The sequence below is a fragment of the Excalfactoria chinensis genome, chromosome 11 (assembly GCF_039878825.1).
Source record: "Excalfactoria chinensis isolate bCotChi1 chromosome 11, bCotChi1.hap2, whole genome shotgun sequence".
NCBI lineage: Eukaryota > Metazoa > Chordata > Aves > Galliformes > Phasianidae > Excalfactoria > Excalfactoria chinensis.
Window position 1 is genome coordinate 3,397,669 of NC_092835.1, and position 18,544 is coordinate 3,416,212.

Consider the following 18,544-nt stretch of genomic DNA (forward strand, 5'->3'; position numbering starts at 1 on the left):
CAGCCAGGAACTGGGCTGCTTCCAACAGTGGATTACTTTGACCAGCTGCCACAAAAGCTCACTTCTGCCCAAGCAAAATCTTCCCAGAGTCGTAAAGTACTCCCCATGGAGGCAGGGGAGAAATGAGCCTGGGTTGCAGCGAAGGTTTACAGTCAAGGGATGCAAAAAACTGTTTGCAAGATCCACTCCTGCCCCATTAACATCTATTAACTTTGGGACTGTCTCATAAGGAAGGAAGGGAATTAATGTTTCTGCAAATTAATTTCCAAAAGGAAAGCATAACGAATTAATGAATATGCTGAATAATCATTTTAGCACAGTTTACGTCCTGTGTCAATCTTAGGCCTTCACAGCATCAATGCCATTCACAGCAGATGCTGGTGCATCAGGGTTATTTGTGCACTGTGTCATATTGCTTTTGTGGTCACTTGACTCCTTCATTGCCTTCTTGTCCCCTTTTTGCAAAGAATTACTTTCTAGTATAAACTAAGAGACTGGGACTAGGCTATCCCAGAGATGGGAATAACTCCTTGTCACTTTGAAAACAGTTGAAAATTCAGTTTGTCACATGTCATTTTCCCTTTTGCTAGAGAAGCAAGCTATATCTAGGATGGTTTCCTTTGATATTGAGCATGAACAGCTCTTCCTGCTAATTACAGCTGCTCATTGGGAAGTGAAGAATCATAGAATTGCTCAGGTTGGAAAAGACCTTAAAGATCATCGAATCCAAACACAACCTAACCATCCTACCCTAACAAACAACCCTCCACTAAATCATGTCCCTGAGCACCGCATCCAAATGGTTTTTAAACACATCCAAGAATGGTGACTCAACCACCTCCCTGGGGAGCCTATTCTAGTGCTTAACAACCCTTTCTGTAAAGAAGTTTTCCTTGATATCCAACCTAAACTTACCCTGGTGCAACTTGAGGCCATTTTCCCTCGTCCTGTCACCAGTGAGAAGAGACCAACCCCGCTCTTGCTGGAAGCACCTTTCAGATATTGGAAGACAGCAATAAGGTCTGCCCTCAGCCTCCTTTTCCCCAGACTAAACTGCCCCAGTTCCTGCAGCCTCTCCTCATAGGGTGTATTCTCCCGGACATCCACAAGCCTCATTGCCCTTCTTTGGATCTGCTCCAGTACCTCCATGTCCTTTCTGTACTGAGGTGCCCAAAACTGAACACAGCACTTGAGGTGAGGCCTCACCAATGCCTGTCCTAAATCTGAACAACTTCTGGCAATCCTCAGTAATTGTTATCTATGTCTCTCCTCTCATCCTTTACTATATGCGGTCATCTTTACCTCTTCAGTGCTGGAGGAAATGCTAAGAAAGAGTTCCAAAACTATGAATTTCATATGAATTAACAAAACAATCCCTTGGTTTGCATGGGGGAAAATGATTGCAAACCCTATTGAAAGGACAGTTGCTTAAAAGTCACAGACACCCTGAAAACGCTCTATGAAATCTATTCCATTCCACTACAAAAATCTGGATCATAGCCATAAAAAGCAAAAAAAAAAAACAAAAAAAAAACCAACAAAGCTTAACAAGAGAGACCTTTTCTCAGAAAATAAGTGCAGAATAACAAACTGCAACCTTGGAATCAGCAGAAAACATTAGTTAAAGTTGTGAAAGAGATGCCTCAAAGGACACGCCTGCCTAGTCTGTCAAGGGAAGGTCAGCAGAGATAAAGTGAAAGCTTCTGAGCAAGGAAGAAGGAGAAATGGAGTCTTATCTGGAGTTGATCTCTCAAGCAGAGGTGTGAAGTGCTGCTAAGAAGAGCACATAACTGCAGAAAAGAAGAGACCCAGCAATTAGTATTTACAGAAGAGCGATCACATCAATCATGTGGCAATTTGGTATGCCTAAGTAACTCCATGAAGGAAGAATTTCATTATAAAGGCCAAATTCTTCCAACAGAGTAACCTGAAGCGGAGTCCTAATTTCATGAGGTTTCTCTTCAAGGAAAATATAATTAGGGATCCCTTGGCTGCATCAAGTATTGAATCCAAAATACCTCAAAAAGAGCATTTTCACTAGATTTTCTTAGCTTAACAACAAGGGATGAAGAAAGAAGACACCAGTGCTAAGAAAGAACAAAATTTAACATACAATAAATTGACCGTGCAATAAGTAACAACTCGGAAAGAAAATCTGTGAAGAAGCTGATACTGCGAGAAAAGTAATCGAAATCATTTCCTGTGCTGACAGAGCTGGGCATTCCGGAGTTGGCTGAGTTTGCACAGGACTCATTTCTAAGATTCAGCTGTTTCTAAGGCAAGCTCTGTAATGCAGGAGATGATAGGAGAGCAATAATGTTCTGCTGACTTAGAAAAGCCTCCACGTGGCTCTGAGTTTCTTGGCAGGCTGTGGCTGGGGGCCTGGAAGGAACACAGCACCATTCCTGCTTCTTTGCTCCCTTTCCCCATCCACTGCACAGCTCTGTACCCCCAGCTCTGCTCAAGCTGTGTGCATGTAACAGCTAAGACAAGACATGCAGCTGGCATGGGTTCCCTCTGCAGAAACTCATCTTGGTGAGACACGGTTTGGTTGCTAATCCTGTGAGTGTTTTGAAGTATTTGATGGGCACAGTCTGGAGTGACAGAAATCTGCACCAGAATCCAGAGTTCCCTCGAGTCAAAGGAAAACACGGATCCTGGGAGCTGGACTGAACCCGATCCAGGCAAGAGAGCTGGCTTGAATCTTGTTTTCTCTCACAACAGAGCACAGCCTGAGCCATTATTTATAGCCTTTGCTGTATGTGGAGCTGGCTCCCAGAAGTGTATTTCATGTTTCCAGCTCACAGTAATAACTGAATTAATAACTGACATCTCTTAGAGAGCGCTTGTTCAACAGGGAGAGTTTGCACACCCCAGGTACCCTCACAGCCTCTCCTGTCGTCCTCCAGAGCTCCATGTGCCATTGCAGCTGCAGGCTCCCGTCAGCCCCTGTGCAACCCATTACACATGCTTTAGTTTACACATCTCCCATTTTGCTTGTGTTTCTGTAGCTGTGGGCCGAGAGTCTGGGGGAACAGCTTTATCTGGGAGGTCAGACAGTTTCATTAACCCATCTCCTGCCCTTGCCACATAGCTGCCGGCTCTAAAGACCAAAACATCAACACATCTTTCCCCTGCTGCCACCAGATCCCTGCAGCAGGGAGCTCAGCTGAAGCTACAGCAGTGTGCTGGATATTTGAGTTCCTGCTGGTACACAGTGCTGGGTGTAGGAGGTGGGGAATGCAAGGCTTCTGCTGTCTCAGACTCTTATGTGACTGACCTGAATGCTACATCTAGGGAGAAGTTGTGTGGAAATCCTAGCCAAGCCAAAATATTCTGTGTTCTTCATATAGATATGAGAATCAGTCCACATAAGCATTACTTCTGGAAAATTATATAGAGGTATGTATGAAACAACCTGTGCTATACTGAAGTCCTAATGAAAATGGCACCCTTGCCATTGCTCAGCATCAGATTATGTTTTGTATACTGCAATACATGAACACGATGATGTTAATTGTATGGCAACGTCTACATAATAAACATAAACAAAGCCATCTAATATTTGATTGACTGACTTTATCTGAAAGAGCTGGAAACTCTTCAAGGGTTTTGTAAATCATTGGAGAACCAACGAATTAATATCTTTGTTCACACAGAAACAGAACTAATTCCTCAAAATATGTCACTCTGGTATTATTCTAGCAATTAAGATGTTTTTCCTTTTGGTCCTTTAGTTTAGCTTTGTTTAAAAATAATAACTGTCTCTGTATAGGAAAACAGACTGTCCTGATGCATTTGCATAGTTACGTAGCCCTGAGGAATTAATATCCATTGACTTAAAATACTTCCTAGCCTTGTGGCATTCAGTAACAAGGAAGTGGTAGGTGAGACATTCAGTAGCACATGTGATAGTGTGAAAATATGTTGTTCAAGAAAAAATCCACATGACTGCCCAATCCAATAACATTAAGAGAAAGGTGTGTATATTCCTGGCTAATAATACCATGAAACACATTCCAGTTGATTTTGAAAATGCTGTGCACTTCATGGGTGCACTTCTTACAGAAGAAAATTAATTCTCTTTCATTCTTTGTTATATTAGACTCTCTCTATAATAATGAACTTTTACGTAATAATAAACTCCTAGCCAAGGCTTATTTGACTGAGTACACTGAACCATACCAAAAAACAACCATGTAATTACTTTTCTGTCACAGTCTCTGAAGCACACTGGGGTATCATGCCGTATCTTTTCCTATACTTCAGGCCACTCACTTTGGTTTGCCTAACTCAGTGTCTTTAATGGCCATGACGAATGAAAAGGGAAGCATGATTTACCTTTTCTGATCTCTATGAATCAGATTCTCAAGCACTCAAGCTGTCCAAATGCACTTTAAAATCCATGGAGCACCCTCCTACCTGTCTGGCCCTCGTCACTTTTCAAGATTGTGTATAACCATGTCTTAGTTGTTTTATTTATAATGTCATCAAGCCTAGGTTGTTACATTTGTTATAGGTTACTGTGTTGATTTGTTTTCTCTTTCTGCCTGCGCCTCCAAGGGATGCTAGAGAAATGAAATACTACTTTTCACATGTTGAACAAAAACATTAAAAGTCAGATACCACGCTCAGTTGTATTTACTCAGGAGATATGCACTATAACACCCCTTCTCTTACTGACGCCTCTGCAAAATACATTTAATATGTAAATGTTAATATGGAAGAATGCTTGCAGAAATTAAGTTCTGCTAGTTAGTCTGCAAAGCATATCATATGGACAACATGACAAATGCATGTCATTTAAGGTATCTGCTGGCCAATCATGGAAATTCTGAAGTCAGAGGAAACAACTCCAGAGTGGTATTTGTTTATGACATGGGAAAGATTATCAGTAGAGGTGATGAGACTGAGTACTATAAAGACAAGACACTGAAGAATTATAGTTGTTTAACCTGAATTTGACACAGTGATACTTGCTCACTTAGACAAAGCTATTTATCTGTTAAGCATTCTTATGTTGTAGTTACTCTACACTATTTAACCCTGCATTGGATTCCCAACAGTTAAACTTCTCATAGACATTTTTCATGTTATTAGGGATCTGAATAGTTTGCCAGCCTCTTTGATAGCATAACCACACTGTCATTACGGGATAAATTTTAGTGTTTCAATTGACAGAAAAAAACAGAGGCATCAAAACCTTAAAAAAGTGTTTGCTATTTTGTTTCCTGAAATGACAGAAGCTGAAGAGAAAACACTCGCCTAAATGTTAAATTAATAGCTAATTCAATGGGTTACAGTTACGCAAGTTACAGGTTTTTCTTTCTTTTTTCTTATAAGTAAAAATCTCGACTCTCTAACAGTTTTCATGAGTTTCACTCAATTAACAAAACCAACATGAAGCTACCATAGAATCACAGAATGCCCTTGGTTGAAAAGGACCACAAGGATCATCTTGTTTCAACCCCCTGCTACATGCAGGGTCACCAACCACCAGACCGGGCTGCCCAGAGCCACATCCAGCCTGGCCTTGAATGCCTGCAGGGATGGGGCATCCACAGCCTCCTTGGGCAGCTATGGAAAATTAAGACAGTATTGTTTTCCTTTTTGATTTCCATAGGTTTTAAACACCAGTTAACTTAGCTACCAGAGCCAGAAGAGACTTTTAAGTACTCAGTTTTGAAGCTGTAAGCCTTGTGCCTTACTGATACAACATTTGCTTGTATTAGCCTTGAAGCTTTATCATACATACTCTGGCTGCTTTTTTTTTTTTTTTTTTTTTAAATATAGAAAATGGCACCAATGAACCAGGGCTGGAAATTTCCCTTTTGAAAGTAAAAGAAGGAAAATGTTATTTTGACAGAACCATTAAAATAGGGAAAGGTGTAAAAGTTCTCTGGGGTTTTGGAGCACTCCATGAAACCTGGGCAAGTTAGTATCTCCAAGGCAATGCTATGCTAAGTACTGCCCAATGGAGCTAACCCAAGTGATCATACAAATAAAAATTACCTGCCTATATGCAGAATAAGCATGGAGGTTTCTATAAACATATTTACCTAGGGCATTACAGTCATAAAATTAGGAAGAAGCCAGTCTCTAGCAATTCATGTTTGACCCAAGAATGGATCTCCAGGCTTACTGCTGCTTAACAACGTGTATAATTTCACTCTTACTCAGAAACTATTTTACAGAAATTGGCATCCTTATTACTAAGTTAATAGAAAAAATCCAATTGAACTCTACAAGTGTATTTTCCTATTACAGTAGCATTGCAGAGCTCCATTTAGTAAAAATGAGTGCTTAGGCCTTCTGACAGTTTCCTTACTGGACTTCAATTCCACTCTAAGAATAACCATTTGCGGGTCTGAAATAAAATGGAGTTCTTCACTCCTCAACACACACAGGCTGGGGATGTTTTGCTGCTGAGTAGTGGCTGTAAACCATTACCAGAAGCTTTGAGATGAAATCCTACATCCAGATTCAGTAGGAATTTTGCCACCAAATTCAGTGTGTCCATGGTTCACTCTATATTGTGGAGACTGCAAATTAATGAAATGGAGCCATAACATTGGCACTTCATATCTTGAAAGCAAGGCAAAAAGCTTTAGAAGAACTCTAGTTTCTCTTTTCCAACCAGAAACTGAATGCCAGACAACATCTAATCTGTTAAGAGCTGCACCTGCTTTAAAGACAGAAGTGCTGAACTCCACAAGAGCAAGAAGAATGGTTTAATTGGTGCTTCTGCTTGGAGACAGGATTCTAGCATAGATCCATTATTGGTCTCCCTGGCAAGCTTTTATTTGAATGCTCAGTTTTCCATCTTTTGATCTCTTATAGAAATAACACTGGTTGCTGGAGTTACAGTCTTTCCACATCACCAGTACAAATAAATCTCTGTCAAGGCATCGCTGAAAACTGTTGAAACTGCATCCAGACATGCACACATGATCTAACTTGGCTGACTTTAACTCAAGAGTGCAATGACCATAAAATAGTAACTGAATTCCTACCACCTCCTCCCTGTCAACCTGCCTCCTCACGTAGCACCCCCTATTTGATAGCCAACTTATTATAATCCATATAGTCTTTACTTCTTCCAGAGACAAGATCCTGCCTTCTTTGAAACCAGAAGAGAACAGTAATGACAAAGTGAGTTATTGTCAAGATCTGGCTTCCACTGCAAGCATAACTTGTGACTGATATATCCTATTGTTGTATTTCCTCAAGAAGATCTGCAATATTGTTTAGTCAGTGACATGAAAAATGTGGCCTATAATTTCACAGTTCACAGTCATTCATTCTGAGTGCTGACATGGTTGAAATCATAATGTGGCATAATATTGTTATGCGAGATAAAGACAGAGGGTGTAATTAAACTCCTCTTAAATGTTACATTCATCCTTATTAATCAAGAATTTTAGATTCTTAAGGTAATATCAAGGGAAGTTAAAATTGGTTTTTATGGCTTATTTGATTACATGGATACAGAGGTTCTCAATTCTATCACATACAGCTTCAATATCAACATATTAAGTATGATTTATGCCAACACAGTAAAGCAGAACAGAAAACTTTTAGGAATACAATGCTCTGACGGCCTTGTGTTAGAGGCTGGCTGCTGGTAGATGGGTTCCCTTCAAAACTCTGAATTGCTGTCTTGATTCACAGCAGTTCCCAATCTCTGGATTGAGAGTTCTTAGGATCCTTGCTTTAGGCAGATTTAAAATTGAAATTTTTCTCATTGCTGGGCTTTCTTTTATATGTTAGTGGATGAGAAAGAAACAACTGTAAGAGCTGTCTGTTCACATACGTTAATCTTTCCCCTAAATCTTGGCAGCAGTAAGAAAGAACCAAAGTTCTATGATGTTAGTATGGATAAGCAAAAGAGTATGGCAAGGCAAAAGCTGAGATATCAAAACATCAGCTGGTTACATGGGATTGTCCTTTAATACTAAAAATGGAGACATGGAAAATCAGAAAACAAGACAATAGGGTTAACATCTGCCCTAATGCAGAGACAGGGAATATCAATAAGAAAGGGGATAAAAACCACAAAAACAACTGGGGAGACGTAGAGCTGTTTAACAAGGTAAATGCATGAAGCAGTCTAGGATCCTAGGAACTTCCCAAGGTGTTAAACAGGAGGTGTTGACAGGTTGGCTATAAATTAAACCAGGGAATCCCTATGAGTAATAAAAGGACTGAATAACAGATTTTGGGAAGCGAACTATCAACGTTTGTTCACTGCTCTGAGGAAGAGAAGGACCTGCAATAGCAGAGCTCTGATACTGATGGTAACAGGTGAAAGTGGCTTCCCTGAGCAGTCACTGTAAAATCCTGCTCACGGCTTCTTTAGGATCTTGTTTCCACATTTTGCATATGTTTTAATCCTCTCAGCACTGGGATTTTCCTCCCTTTTACTCTCTTCAGTCTGATCTCGGGAAACTGTTCTGCATTGTGCTGTCAAGCTAATTAGTGATTGGAGAGTACCTGAAACTACGGTGGTAGTTGTGTGTCATGATGGAATTGGCACCTCTCCTTTTCAAGCATTGTTTGCCTGCCCCAGAACCTGCAACTCTCTAGAGCCAGTGTTTCTGTGTTTTAAAATTTGGTACACAAGACAGAAGAGGAAAAAGTTTTGCTTCCCTCTCTACCTGGCTTTCCTTCTAACTTAAATGAGAAAGGCAAAGAAAAACAATTTCCACTGCCCAATATACAGCAACTTCAGATCTAGAGATGTGCTACAAATTCCCAGTGGCTGGGTTCAGGCAGGTCATAAATAAAACTGCAGAGCCAACTCAAGATGCTCTTGGGTATAACTTACAGTGAAAAACTCTGGTGCTGCATGCAGAAAGCATGGCTCAGCCATTCATTTATAACAATAGAAATACCCTTCTGTCTGCACCAGGAAAAAACAAAACTCCTGTTGTTAGGAATCAAAGTCAAGTCCATCAGACTCTAGGAGATATATTTAACAATGACTATGCATGCTACTTCATAAGGTTCGCTGCTTACAACTTTCTGTCTCTCATTATATAGTCCTTCTGTCCGTGATGGTAGTTTACTCCAAAAAGCAAGTCTGTTGACCTCTATCTGCAACAAAAGCACTTTTAAAAGGCATGACGTGAAACAAAGTATGCAAAATTGATCCCTCAGATATTGACTGAATAGATTATTCAGTGCTTCCAGAAACCTCCTACGTTATGTGGAGTCAGCTGGAATCAGGTGCAGATAAAAGCAATTACAAACACGTATAAATATATAACTTGCATAAACCACTTCAGATATTTATGGCTGTCTTTCTCATTCCCATGAAACTCACTGCAGTTTGGGTTCTGAGTTCTCCAGCTTCAAATGCTATATTTAAATTCTACTTAATGAATTAGATATGCTTTAGAGCTATAATAAACTTCTCTTGTGAAGATATCTCTGAAGCATTCAGTCATGTTGCTTACTGAAAATAAATACTGCAATAATATATTTACATAAATAATTTAAAATCCGAGAGCACAGCAGGTAATAAAAATACATTGCCACGATAAGCCACAGAGCCAGAGAAGAATGTTGATTTAATTAAAAATGTAAATAAGACGCAGTAAACAACTTATTTACACATAGTTAAAAGCCCAACTACTGAATATCATGGAGTTCTTGAATCCAAAAAAGGGAAAAATACTTAAACCAACCTCTCCTCACAGACAAAATATTGAGGGCCATAACTGTGTTTAATTAAGATCTACTGTTAATAATGGATTTCAGAGAATAAGGCTCTTCTTTTAATTTCCCAAGGTGGAAAATGTTATTAAATTTGGCCTTTAACTTTTCATTGACATGTACACTCGAAACTTCTGATTAAAATTTCAGGGGTTGGGAAGAGGCACCCAAAATTAAACTATTAAATCTGGCACAAAAATAACAGTGATCCCTGATTAAGAAATCAAATTTCAGAAACTTCATTACTGTTCTATTAATAAATTGTTGGGTTATAATTAAAATGGGGCCTGCTGGATTTCCTTCCTTTTTTTTTTCCTTAATTCTAGAAAAGTTGGAAACAAGAGGGAATTAAACACTTTAAAAAATAGGTTAATGAGTCTAAGAAACGTGATCCAAGTTGAGCAAGTTCCTTTCCTTTCTGGCAGTGATCACAGAGGAACAAATGTTATTTCCCACCCAAATGTAAATCCCCTGCTTCTACCTGATTCTTCCTTTCTTCAATATCCATAATCTAAAAGTCACTATAGTCCATTACAGCCTTTTCAGAGGAAATCACAGCTCTGGTTATAGCAACAAAAGTGAGTGTTAACCCACTTTTAAACAGGTATAATTTAGACTAAGATTAAACTTGATGCCTAGATTATATGGCTGGTCAAAACGAGCATGTGGTTCTTGTTTCAGGATGATGTTTCTAACTTGGTTATCTTTGAAATGCTAATATCAGTACATTATAGAAGAGCTGATACTATGAAAGTTCACTGCTAATTGTGTACAGAACAGGTAAGCACATTGTGTGCTTTTGAGCCTTGGAGTCATATTTTGTTCACTAGAATATATTTTTGCCAGCTTGTCTGAGCTTCTAAATGAAATTCTTCCTCAGACTGCAAAAACATATCAAGTTAAAGAGTGAGAAAGAAAATTGCTTTGGAAGTACAGCTGTCCTTAGGAATTTCTCAGAGATAAATAATTTGAGTCGATTCAGACATGGGAAGTTCAAGACATAAATTCAACCTACAAGTGGACATTGGCACCAAAGGTTTCAGTACGCTATTGATGGTTCTTGAAATGCATTTATATCATCATATCTACTAGAGTAACCGAATCTGCAGATTACAAACACACATCATCCCCTTGTGCAATTTTTACATAGAGAACTAATAAGAAATGATGTTGCAATTAGACAGATCTCAGTTTATATAGGCTGAAAATAATGAAAAGTAACAATATCAGTCCTCTGTTGTTTTGTTTGCATCCATCTGCACATTTTGCACAGCTACTTACTTTGTTGGTAGTGATGGACATTGCTCACACAGCACATGCAATCAAAATCTGACATTCATTGCCTCTTGTAGACACACAACATTGCTTGCTCATGGTCACTGATATTTAGTGTAATATCTTGTTTAAAGCACTCTATTTTGTCTGCTTAGCCTTTATTTTACCTCTGTAATCACAGTTAGGACACTGATGATAAAACAGCAGATTCTGAGAACTGTGTGGTTTGGTATGCAATCTCCATAAACTTGGACCAAGGTCCATGCTCTAAACACACATCTACCCATAAGAACTTGAAGATAAAACCTTTCTGTCAAATCTAAACGAGTGAGCACATTTGGCATTTATACCTGCTGTTTCACACTGCTCTAACTACAGATGCTGTTCCCATATACTGCAGTCTTCCTTTGTGATTCAATAATAACAGCATGTTTTTTTAATGGTCATAAAAACAGTCCATACATTTCAATGGATGACAATTAAAAAGAAGTACACTCACCTGATAGTCTGATGTTGCAAAGTATCTGGATCAGTGGCATTTACTGTTAACACAACGCTGCCAATAGGGATGTTCTCTTGCTTCGTCACTGTCATTGGGTTTGGGTGGAAAACAGGGCCCTCATTCACATCCTCAACGGTGATCTGAACTGTTGCTGTGGAACTGGGGCCATAGGCTATGTCTGGAATCAGTGGGTCTTCATTCTCTACTTTTATCAGCAATGTGTGAAATGCTGAAATCTCATAGTCTAAAGGCTGTAAAACAAAGAGAGTACTTAACACTCACTGCTCGTAACCCACTCCTGGAAGCTTTCAGGAGACAAAATTAGCCAGAAAAGGACAAAAGCATTTATTGCATCTGATATTTGATCAAGAGCTTAGCATCAGACAAGCCCATAATTAAAAAGTGCCTCTTTATATATCAGCAGAACGTCATACTTAATAGCTATGTATGATAAAAATACCATCAGGCCGTTTTTGTCCTACCTTGAAACAAAAAACACTGCCGTGGAAAAATATTCCATTGCTTTCAAGTATTGAAAATGTCTCTTCTGAAGTCAAACAAATTAAACTCTGGTACAGGCAGCAACCAGGACTTCTTTTTCTCAATTATTTTCTAAAGCGTTTAAAATAGGATTGTCTTCATACAACGCTGCTATTTTTTTTCTTTCATAATGCTTTAGAAATGTGAGACTGGAGGGAGCCCTCCAGTTCAGCCTGAAGCCATGTCCTTTACTTCCCTGGCATCTATAGCACATGTGCTTTAACAGAACAAAATGTGGCACTTGAATTCTAATTGTGCCCTCAGTTATAAAAAAGCTCTGCATTGCAAACTCTTATTGTTAGTGAATTGTGATGGTTACCACAAAAGTAGCTGTTATTTAAGCACAAGGACAGTATAATTAGCAACAGACAGGCTGTTATCACTAAAAATTAAGGTTACTGTAACAAGGCAGTTGTACATATTGGCTGAAGCAAATAAGGGTTGATGGCTAACTGCATTCTTCAGAAACTTATTCTTGCCATGCCTTCTCCCATGCAGTAAATCCAGGGAATGAAACGTAACAGTAATAATGCAGTATGATAGCAAATGATCCTTACTTTGACAACAGAGAGCATTCCCTCATTAGTCTGGGGATTGGTATGGATTTCAAAACTCTGCCCTGGATTTCCATTAATAATAGTGTAGACAGCTCTCCATGCTCCAGTTGCTGGGTCATCTCGGTCACCAACAGTCAAGTTTACTATCACACCCGTGACTCCTTCCTTTACTGTGGCCTGAAACTACGAAGATAAGAAAAAAACAAAAATATAGAGGAAATTGTTAATATTTTCAATTACTGACCACACCCCCCACAGATACAGTATACAAGGCAGCATTCACCACAACGTGAGAAAAACTGAAACTGAGTATTATAGGCTCTATTTAATACATTATCACCCATGAAACATAAGGTAGCACGTTATTGTTCTGCATTCAGTGGACAAACAGCAGTGTGACAGGAATCAGACTTGATTCTGACCATAAAAAGACTGTTCCTCTCATACTGCTGGAAAAGTGAATCCTGAAAACAGATGCAGTGTTGCATAGGTGCAGGTGCTACCAGAAGGGGAACTCCACTCAAAACTAATCAGAAGAGGTGGCTGACTAAATAGCTCATTCTTGCCCTCCTAACGTAATCTTGTCTTGTATTTCTGATGATTATTTTTTTTCACTATACTGTTATTAATACATGAAGCATATGTCACCAAACGTGTTCCAATACCATTTTGGAGCTGGGGAGTGTTGCTCTAAAGTTTATGGTTGGATCTTCTGCTATCACTTTGAATAACTCTAAGGCGATATTTCTCCTTTCAGTAGAAGAGTTTTTATGACCTTGTGTATTTTGTTGTACTGGTCAGTTGGCCAAGCCCTATGCAAGGAAATTCTCTTCTAATTTGCTTTCCAGGCAAACAGCGTATAACATCATTGTTATTTAAGTAGCAAAAACATTAAGCAAACCATCTGAAAAGCTTGCAAGGGTCAGAGTTAATAACACTCCTCACCTTTCAAGTACTTTCAGCTGACATGCTAAAAGGGCTGTATGCAAGAGAGATAAGATAATACCTGCTATATAGGTGGATAAACTGGACTGATAACATACCTAATCCTCCGAAATGCTGAACATCAGCAGTACCATTATAGATCATAAGGAAATCATAGCATTTCTGGGGATTAAGCCTTCAAAAGTCCAAAATTACAAACTTTAATGACAGGAATAGGCTTTGCCATCCCTGCTCATTGTCAGCGGCAATGTTTGATATGTCACTCAAAGAGCAAAAATCACCCAAATGACTTCATTACCTGAATAGACTAAATGTCTCTTGCTCTGTCTTATAAAGCACATCAAGTCAGAACACTGCAGATTTTGTGAGAATGCAGAATATAAAAGATGGCATTTTATTAATATATAGGCTTCAAAATCTGGACAAATAGTACGTAAAATGTATTTCCTGATAGTAAAACAGGGGAGACAACCATGTATTTCACTGAGTTCAGTTGCCTATTTTTGGTTTCTTCCAACAAATCTGACTTATATTGCCAAGCCTTTTTTTCAAGTGTATGTATTCAATTCAAGCTTTGCAGCCTCAAATTTCATGTTACAAAACGATGACATTAATGACCGGCTATTTCTATCATCTTTGGTGCATTTAACAAAGAATGGAAAGACTCTTTTGATTTTGATAGTTAATATGTAACGGATTGTGATTGAGCTTTGTTTTGGACAGATCATTAAGTTCATTTGCAGTTTAATTAACTTTAAATGATAATATAACAATGTTTTCACTTGCTTTGAAGTGAATCAAAAGAAATCTCTATTAAGAACCTTGGAAATAACAAAGGAATTGTTACCAAGATTGGTAAGGATTGGTAAACTCAGCAAAATAACTCTAATTGAAAATAAGTGATTGGTCTGATCTTTCTGTACTATTTCCTTTTGTCTCAGCTTGAGCATGTATAAAACAAGACACAAGTCAGACTTTTTCCAAATGACTGTCCAATACAAAGCAATTCCTATTTTGCGATGCAAAACGGTGACTAGATTTCAGGGATGTTAATCCTCAAGAATCTTAGATCTGACAGGGCACTCTATCCTAAGCCTTATTGACCCCCTGGTCTTGTCCTTTGTACACTAGACTGATTCAATGCAGTGTTCAGTACTCTCTGGATCACGGTGGGAATAATTAGACACATTTGGGTTAAATAATTTAAAATCTGCCTGTTTTGTTTAGACGCATAATTGAGAAAGCAGAGAGAGAACTTTAATGTTCTTACCCCACCAGTGCAAGACTATGATGACTATGGTTTCCATAATGCGCCACCTAGCTCAAAAATTACTTAATGTCATTTTAAGGGTATCTTAACTCAAATATATGTCAGCTGATGTTGGCTCTCTTTTTCTTTTTTCTTTTTTTCCAGGAAGAACTCTCAGTAGCTTCAGCTGCAGTGATTTAGCAATTCAGAAAGGACACACAGAGTTGCTGGAGGCATAGAACTGCAGAGATTCTGACACCTGCAGATCAAGGAACTGACAATATCTATAGGCAGAGGCTGTGCCAAGATGGATAATTCCAAGTAGTATAGTGGTATGATCAGCCTTAACATCCTCTGCATTTTAGAAACGACCATACAAACACAAGAGGTATTTCAAGCTGTCTGGAATTTAGACTAAAATCCATTCAAGATGGATGAAAAAGGAGAATGATCCAATCACAGAAGTTATCATATGGGTCTACAGAAGGCAAAAAGTGCAATAAATCACAGACTGTTTCCAAAAGCTAAATATCTGCTGTGAAACAAAAAGACACAGAAAAATAAAAGGTCTGTTATCTTCAAGGTGAACTCTTTTGCCTGTTCAGTCACCTTTTCATAAGAAAAAAATCTGCTTCCTGATATTCAGAAAACTCTTCTATATTTATATGAGCTCCCTTTCAAAAACAAAAGCCAAGAAGGAAATTTTAATGAAAAGACAAAAACAGGAATTAGATTTGCAGATAGGGAAAATATAACTACAGGTTCATCATATTTCATATTGAAAGCTTTATGTTCTCAGTGCTTAACTGGGAGAGGCTGATCCAGTGCTCTAAAATAAAACCCCATAGGGGCTAATACAAATAATTGGATCATGTATTAATTGATTTTGCTCTTTTTAAATATCCGCACATCCCCTAAGCACCACTATAAATTAAGAATAAAATAGATGAGTTCAGAACTTTATTTAAACTGCTATAATCTGGACCCATATTAATAATTTAGAAGGCACTGGCACAGAGACGCACTTGGTTGAAAGGAGCTATATTCACTTACAACAACTCAGTACTTGAATATGTAAGGTTTACTTGCTATGTAGAGTGATATGCCATATTGTCATTTATTGTATTTACCAAAAATACAGCTGGGAAATTCTGGTTGTTGTATTATACTTGGAGGTTTATAAACAATTGCTTTCCTGCAGTCAAAACAAAAAATAAAGACAGACAACAGACCAATAGCTATTTAGAAACAATGAGCAATTAAAGGTAGGCTGAAATGGCCTATGGTTTACCCTGAGTCATGAGATTTGAGTACACAAATGAGACTTAACAGGTTGCTGAGATACATCAAAAAAATCAAGGGACGGATGTGGATGAAGAGTGTGAATGTGCTTGTGAGGAAACACAAAGAGATCTGTTTGAGAATTAGCTATGTTTGCTGTCACAGAGAATGGACACCAACTGGACATTCTTGTGCAAGAGCGCAAAGACTCTTTCATGGAGGATCCTGAGAGTAAAAACAAGCAGCATAAATTTCTTACAACAGGAGAGCCAGTAAAGGGGTGGCAAGGTTTACAACACCTTTTTATCCTGTGTTAGGATATAGCTCATGTAAATGTACCCAGTTACCATGTGCTTTCTCAGAGCACAGAACAACAAATGCGCTTAACTGCATCAGTATTACCTGAATGTCTGCTGTCAAGCAATGAGATGAGCATGTGGGTATAACCTCAATGCCTTTATGAAGTCAATGGAAAACTTCTGTCTCAAAGTGGGGTACTGATATAACCTAAATTAAAGAGCTGCCACAAGCAGAAACACAATGTGAGATAAACGTGTCTGGGATTGGTGATCACTACCCCACGGCTCATTAGGATTCTACATGCTGTGATTCCCAGTCAAGAACAACCAAATTAAAACTGCACGTCAGATTGCATTAATCAGGGCAACATTCTAGTTGAAGGTATTCTGAGCTATTATCATGTGCTTGTTTCCCCACCTATATATTACAAAAGATGAGAAATAATGGGATATATTAATTCACACAGCTCCATTAGAAACTCCCCAAGGAAGCTATATTATTGTATTTGTCCTTCTCCACTAAAGTCCACATCTTCTGCAAACATTTTTCTATCTACTTCCTTGAAAATTCAAAGGAAAATTTGCAAATCTTTTCTAATCTGTCTGTACTTAGACATGTGCCTTTTATTTTGCACACTATCACTCAGCGGGCACCTGAGTGGCCAATAAATATTTGTTAAGGAAACAACATATGAGGGCTGCTCAAAATTAATGCCTCCTATTTTTGCTATATTGGCCCAGAGGCAGATGTTGGTGGTATGGCTGTAGATGCTGAGCCTTCCCACCAGTATTCCATTCTATTTTGTTGCTGCATGACAGATGGCAGCAGAGTGGCAGTATGATGGAACGGCATCAGACGTGAAAGTATAGATGAAACAAAGGTAACTGAATTCTTCCCTGTGGAAAAAAAAAACCAAACTGCACCCACTGACATTCTGCAACATTTGAGCACACAACAAAGTGATAGTGGTGATTCTTCAGTCACCTTTTCATTTCAGCACAATGCCCAAATGTGCTGCTCTAGCACTGGGGTCTGAGGCGGGCCATAAAGAAGAAGACCCAACCAACGCCCTATATGAACAGGTATATTCTTAATTATGCTATCAGGGCAAATTGCAAGTAGGTACCTTCTACACGTTTTGAAGATATTTTCTTTCTCTTGAAGCTGTGCTTTGCCTTTACAATATGGACTCAAATAGTTGCTCTACCTCACTGCAGAGATAACAGTATTAATGTAATGGATTAAATTGATGTAATCTGTACACACAGCAATGTGTGAAACACTTTGGGAGACATTTAGGGGAAAGACACTATGTAAATATAAAGCATTATCACAGTATGACAAGAACTGATGTTGTAAACTAGATGCAAAACACAAATTAAAGGTATGAGTCACCTGAACAGTCTTCAGTAATTGTCACCATCTTACTGCAGTAATGCTGGCATCTGGGCACTATATTATTTTTTAAAGTGTTTCTTTCAGCTTATTTTATAGTGGGATTTTTTTTGAGGTACATAATATTCTTCCATCTCCCTAGTAAAATTACAGAAAAAATTCAATTGTAGCTTAGAAAAAAATATATATATCTTTCTGAATATATAAAATTGACCATAATCATTTTGGATGCATTTTCACTTTTTAGTTTTCAATGAATTTCATGGGTTATGCAATGTAAACACCATGTGATCGTTCAAGGCACGTGCCAGTTACATTACAGAATAGAAGTACTGCTCAAAAATGAAAGACCAAATGAATATTTTTGTCTATGCTAAGCTGCAGCATGTAAAAACAGCAACAAATCCAGAAGATTAATTAGCTAAATGGAAGGCTAAAGATTAAATGCTGCTCTCTATAATGTGGCTACAGTTTCTGCAGGCTATATAAACTTGTGCCTTGTTACTGAAAGACACAAAGCATTGCTGATATTATACGCATCAATGATGAAAGAAAGGCGAAGGGGTTTCAACATGACTTTAACTTGTTTTGTTACTTGTCGGTCTGCTTGGACTGCTAAGAAGTCCAAGTAATGTAGCAAACAAACAAAGAATCAGACATTATGAATCAGGCTGTTTCTTCATGCTCTGGGTCCTTCAAGTTTTCCACTGTAATGAACCAACATATGAAGACCTTTGCTTACAGAAGACCTTGATTACTCCTCAGTCCTGCACATGAAGATGG

At 38.5% G+C, this 18,544-nt stretch overlaps 1 protein-coding gene across 3 annotated transcripts in view; it reads right to left on the reverse strand.

The window, feature by feature from the left end:
* Positions 1-18,544, reverse strand: part of CDH13 (cadherin 13) — a 398,606-nt gene that overhangs the window by 37,164 nt on the left and 342,898 nt on the right. For all 3 annotated transcript variants that reach the window (XM_072346191.1, XM_072346192.1, XM_072346190.1), the window contains 2 exons: positions 12,592-12,774; positions 11,492-11,745 (listed from right to left, as the gene is read on the reverse strand). In XM_072346191.1, the coding sequence (XP_072202292.1) occupies positions 11,492-11,745; positions 12,592-12,774 (437 nt within the window). The remainder of the gene's footprint in view (positions 1-11,491; positions 11,746-12,591; positions 12,775-18,544) is intronic.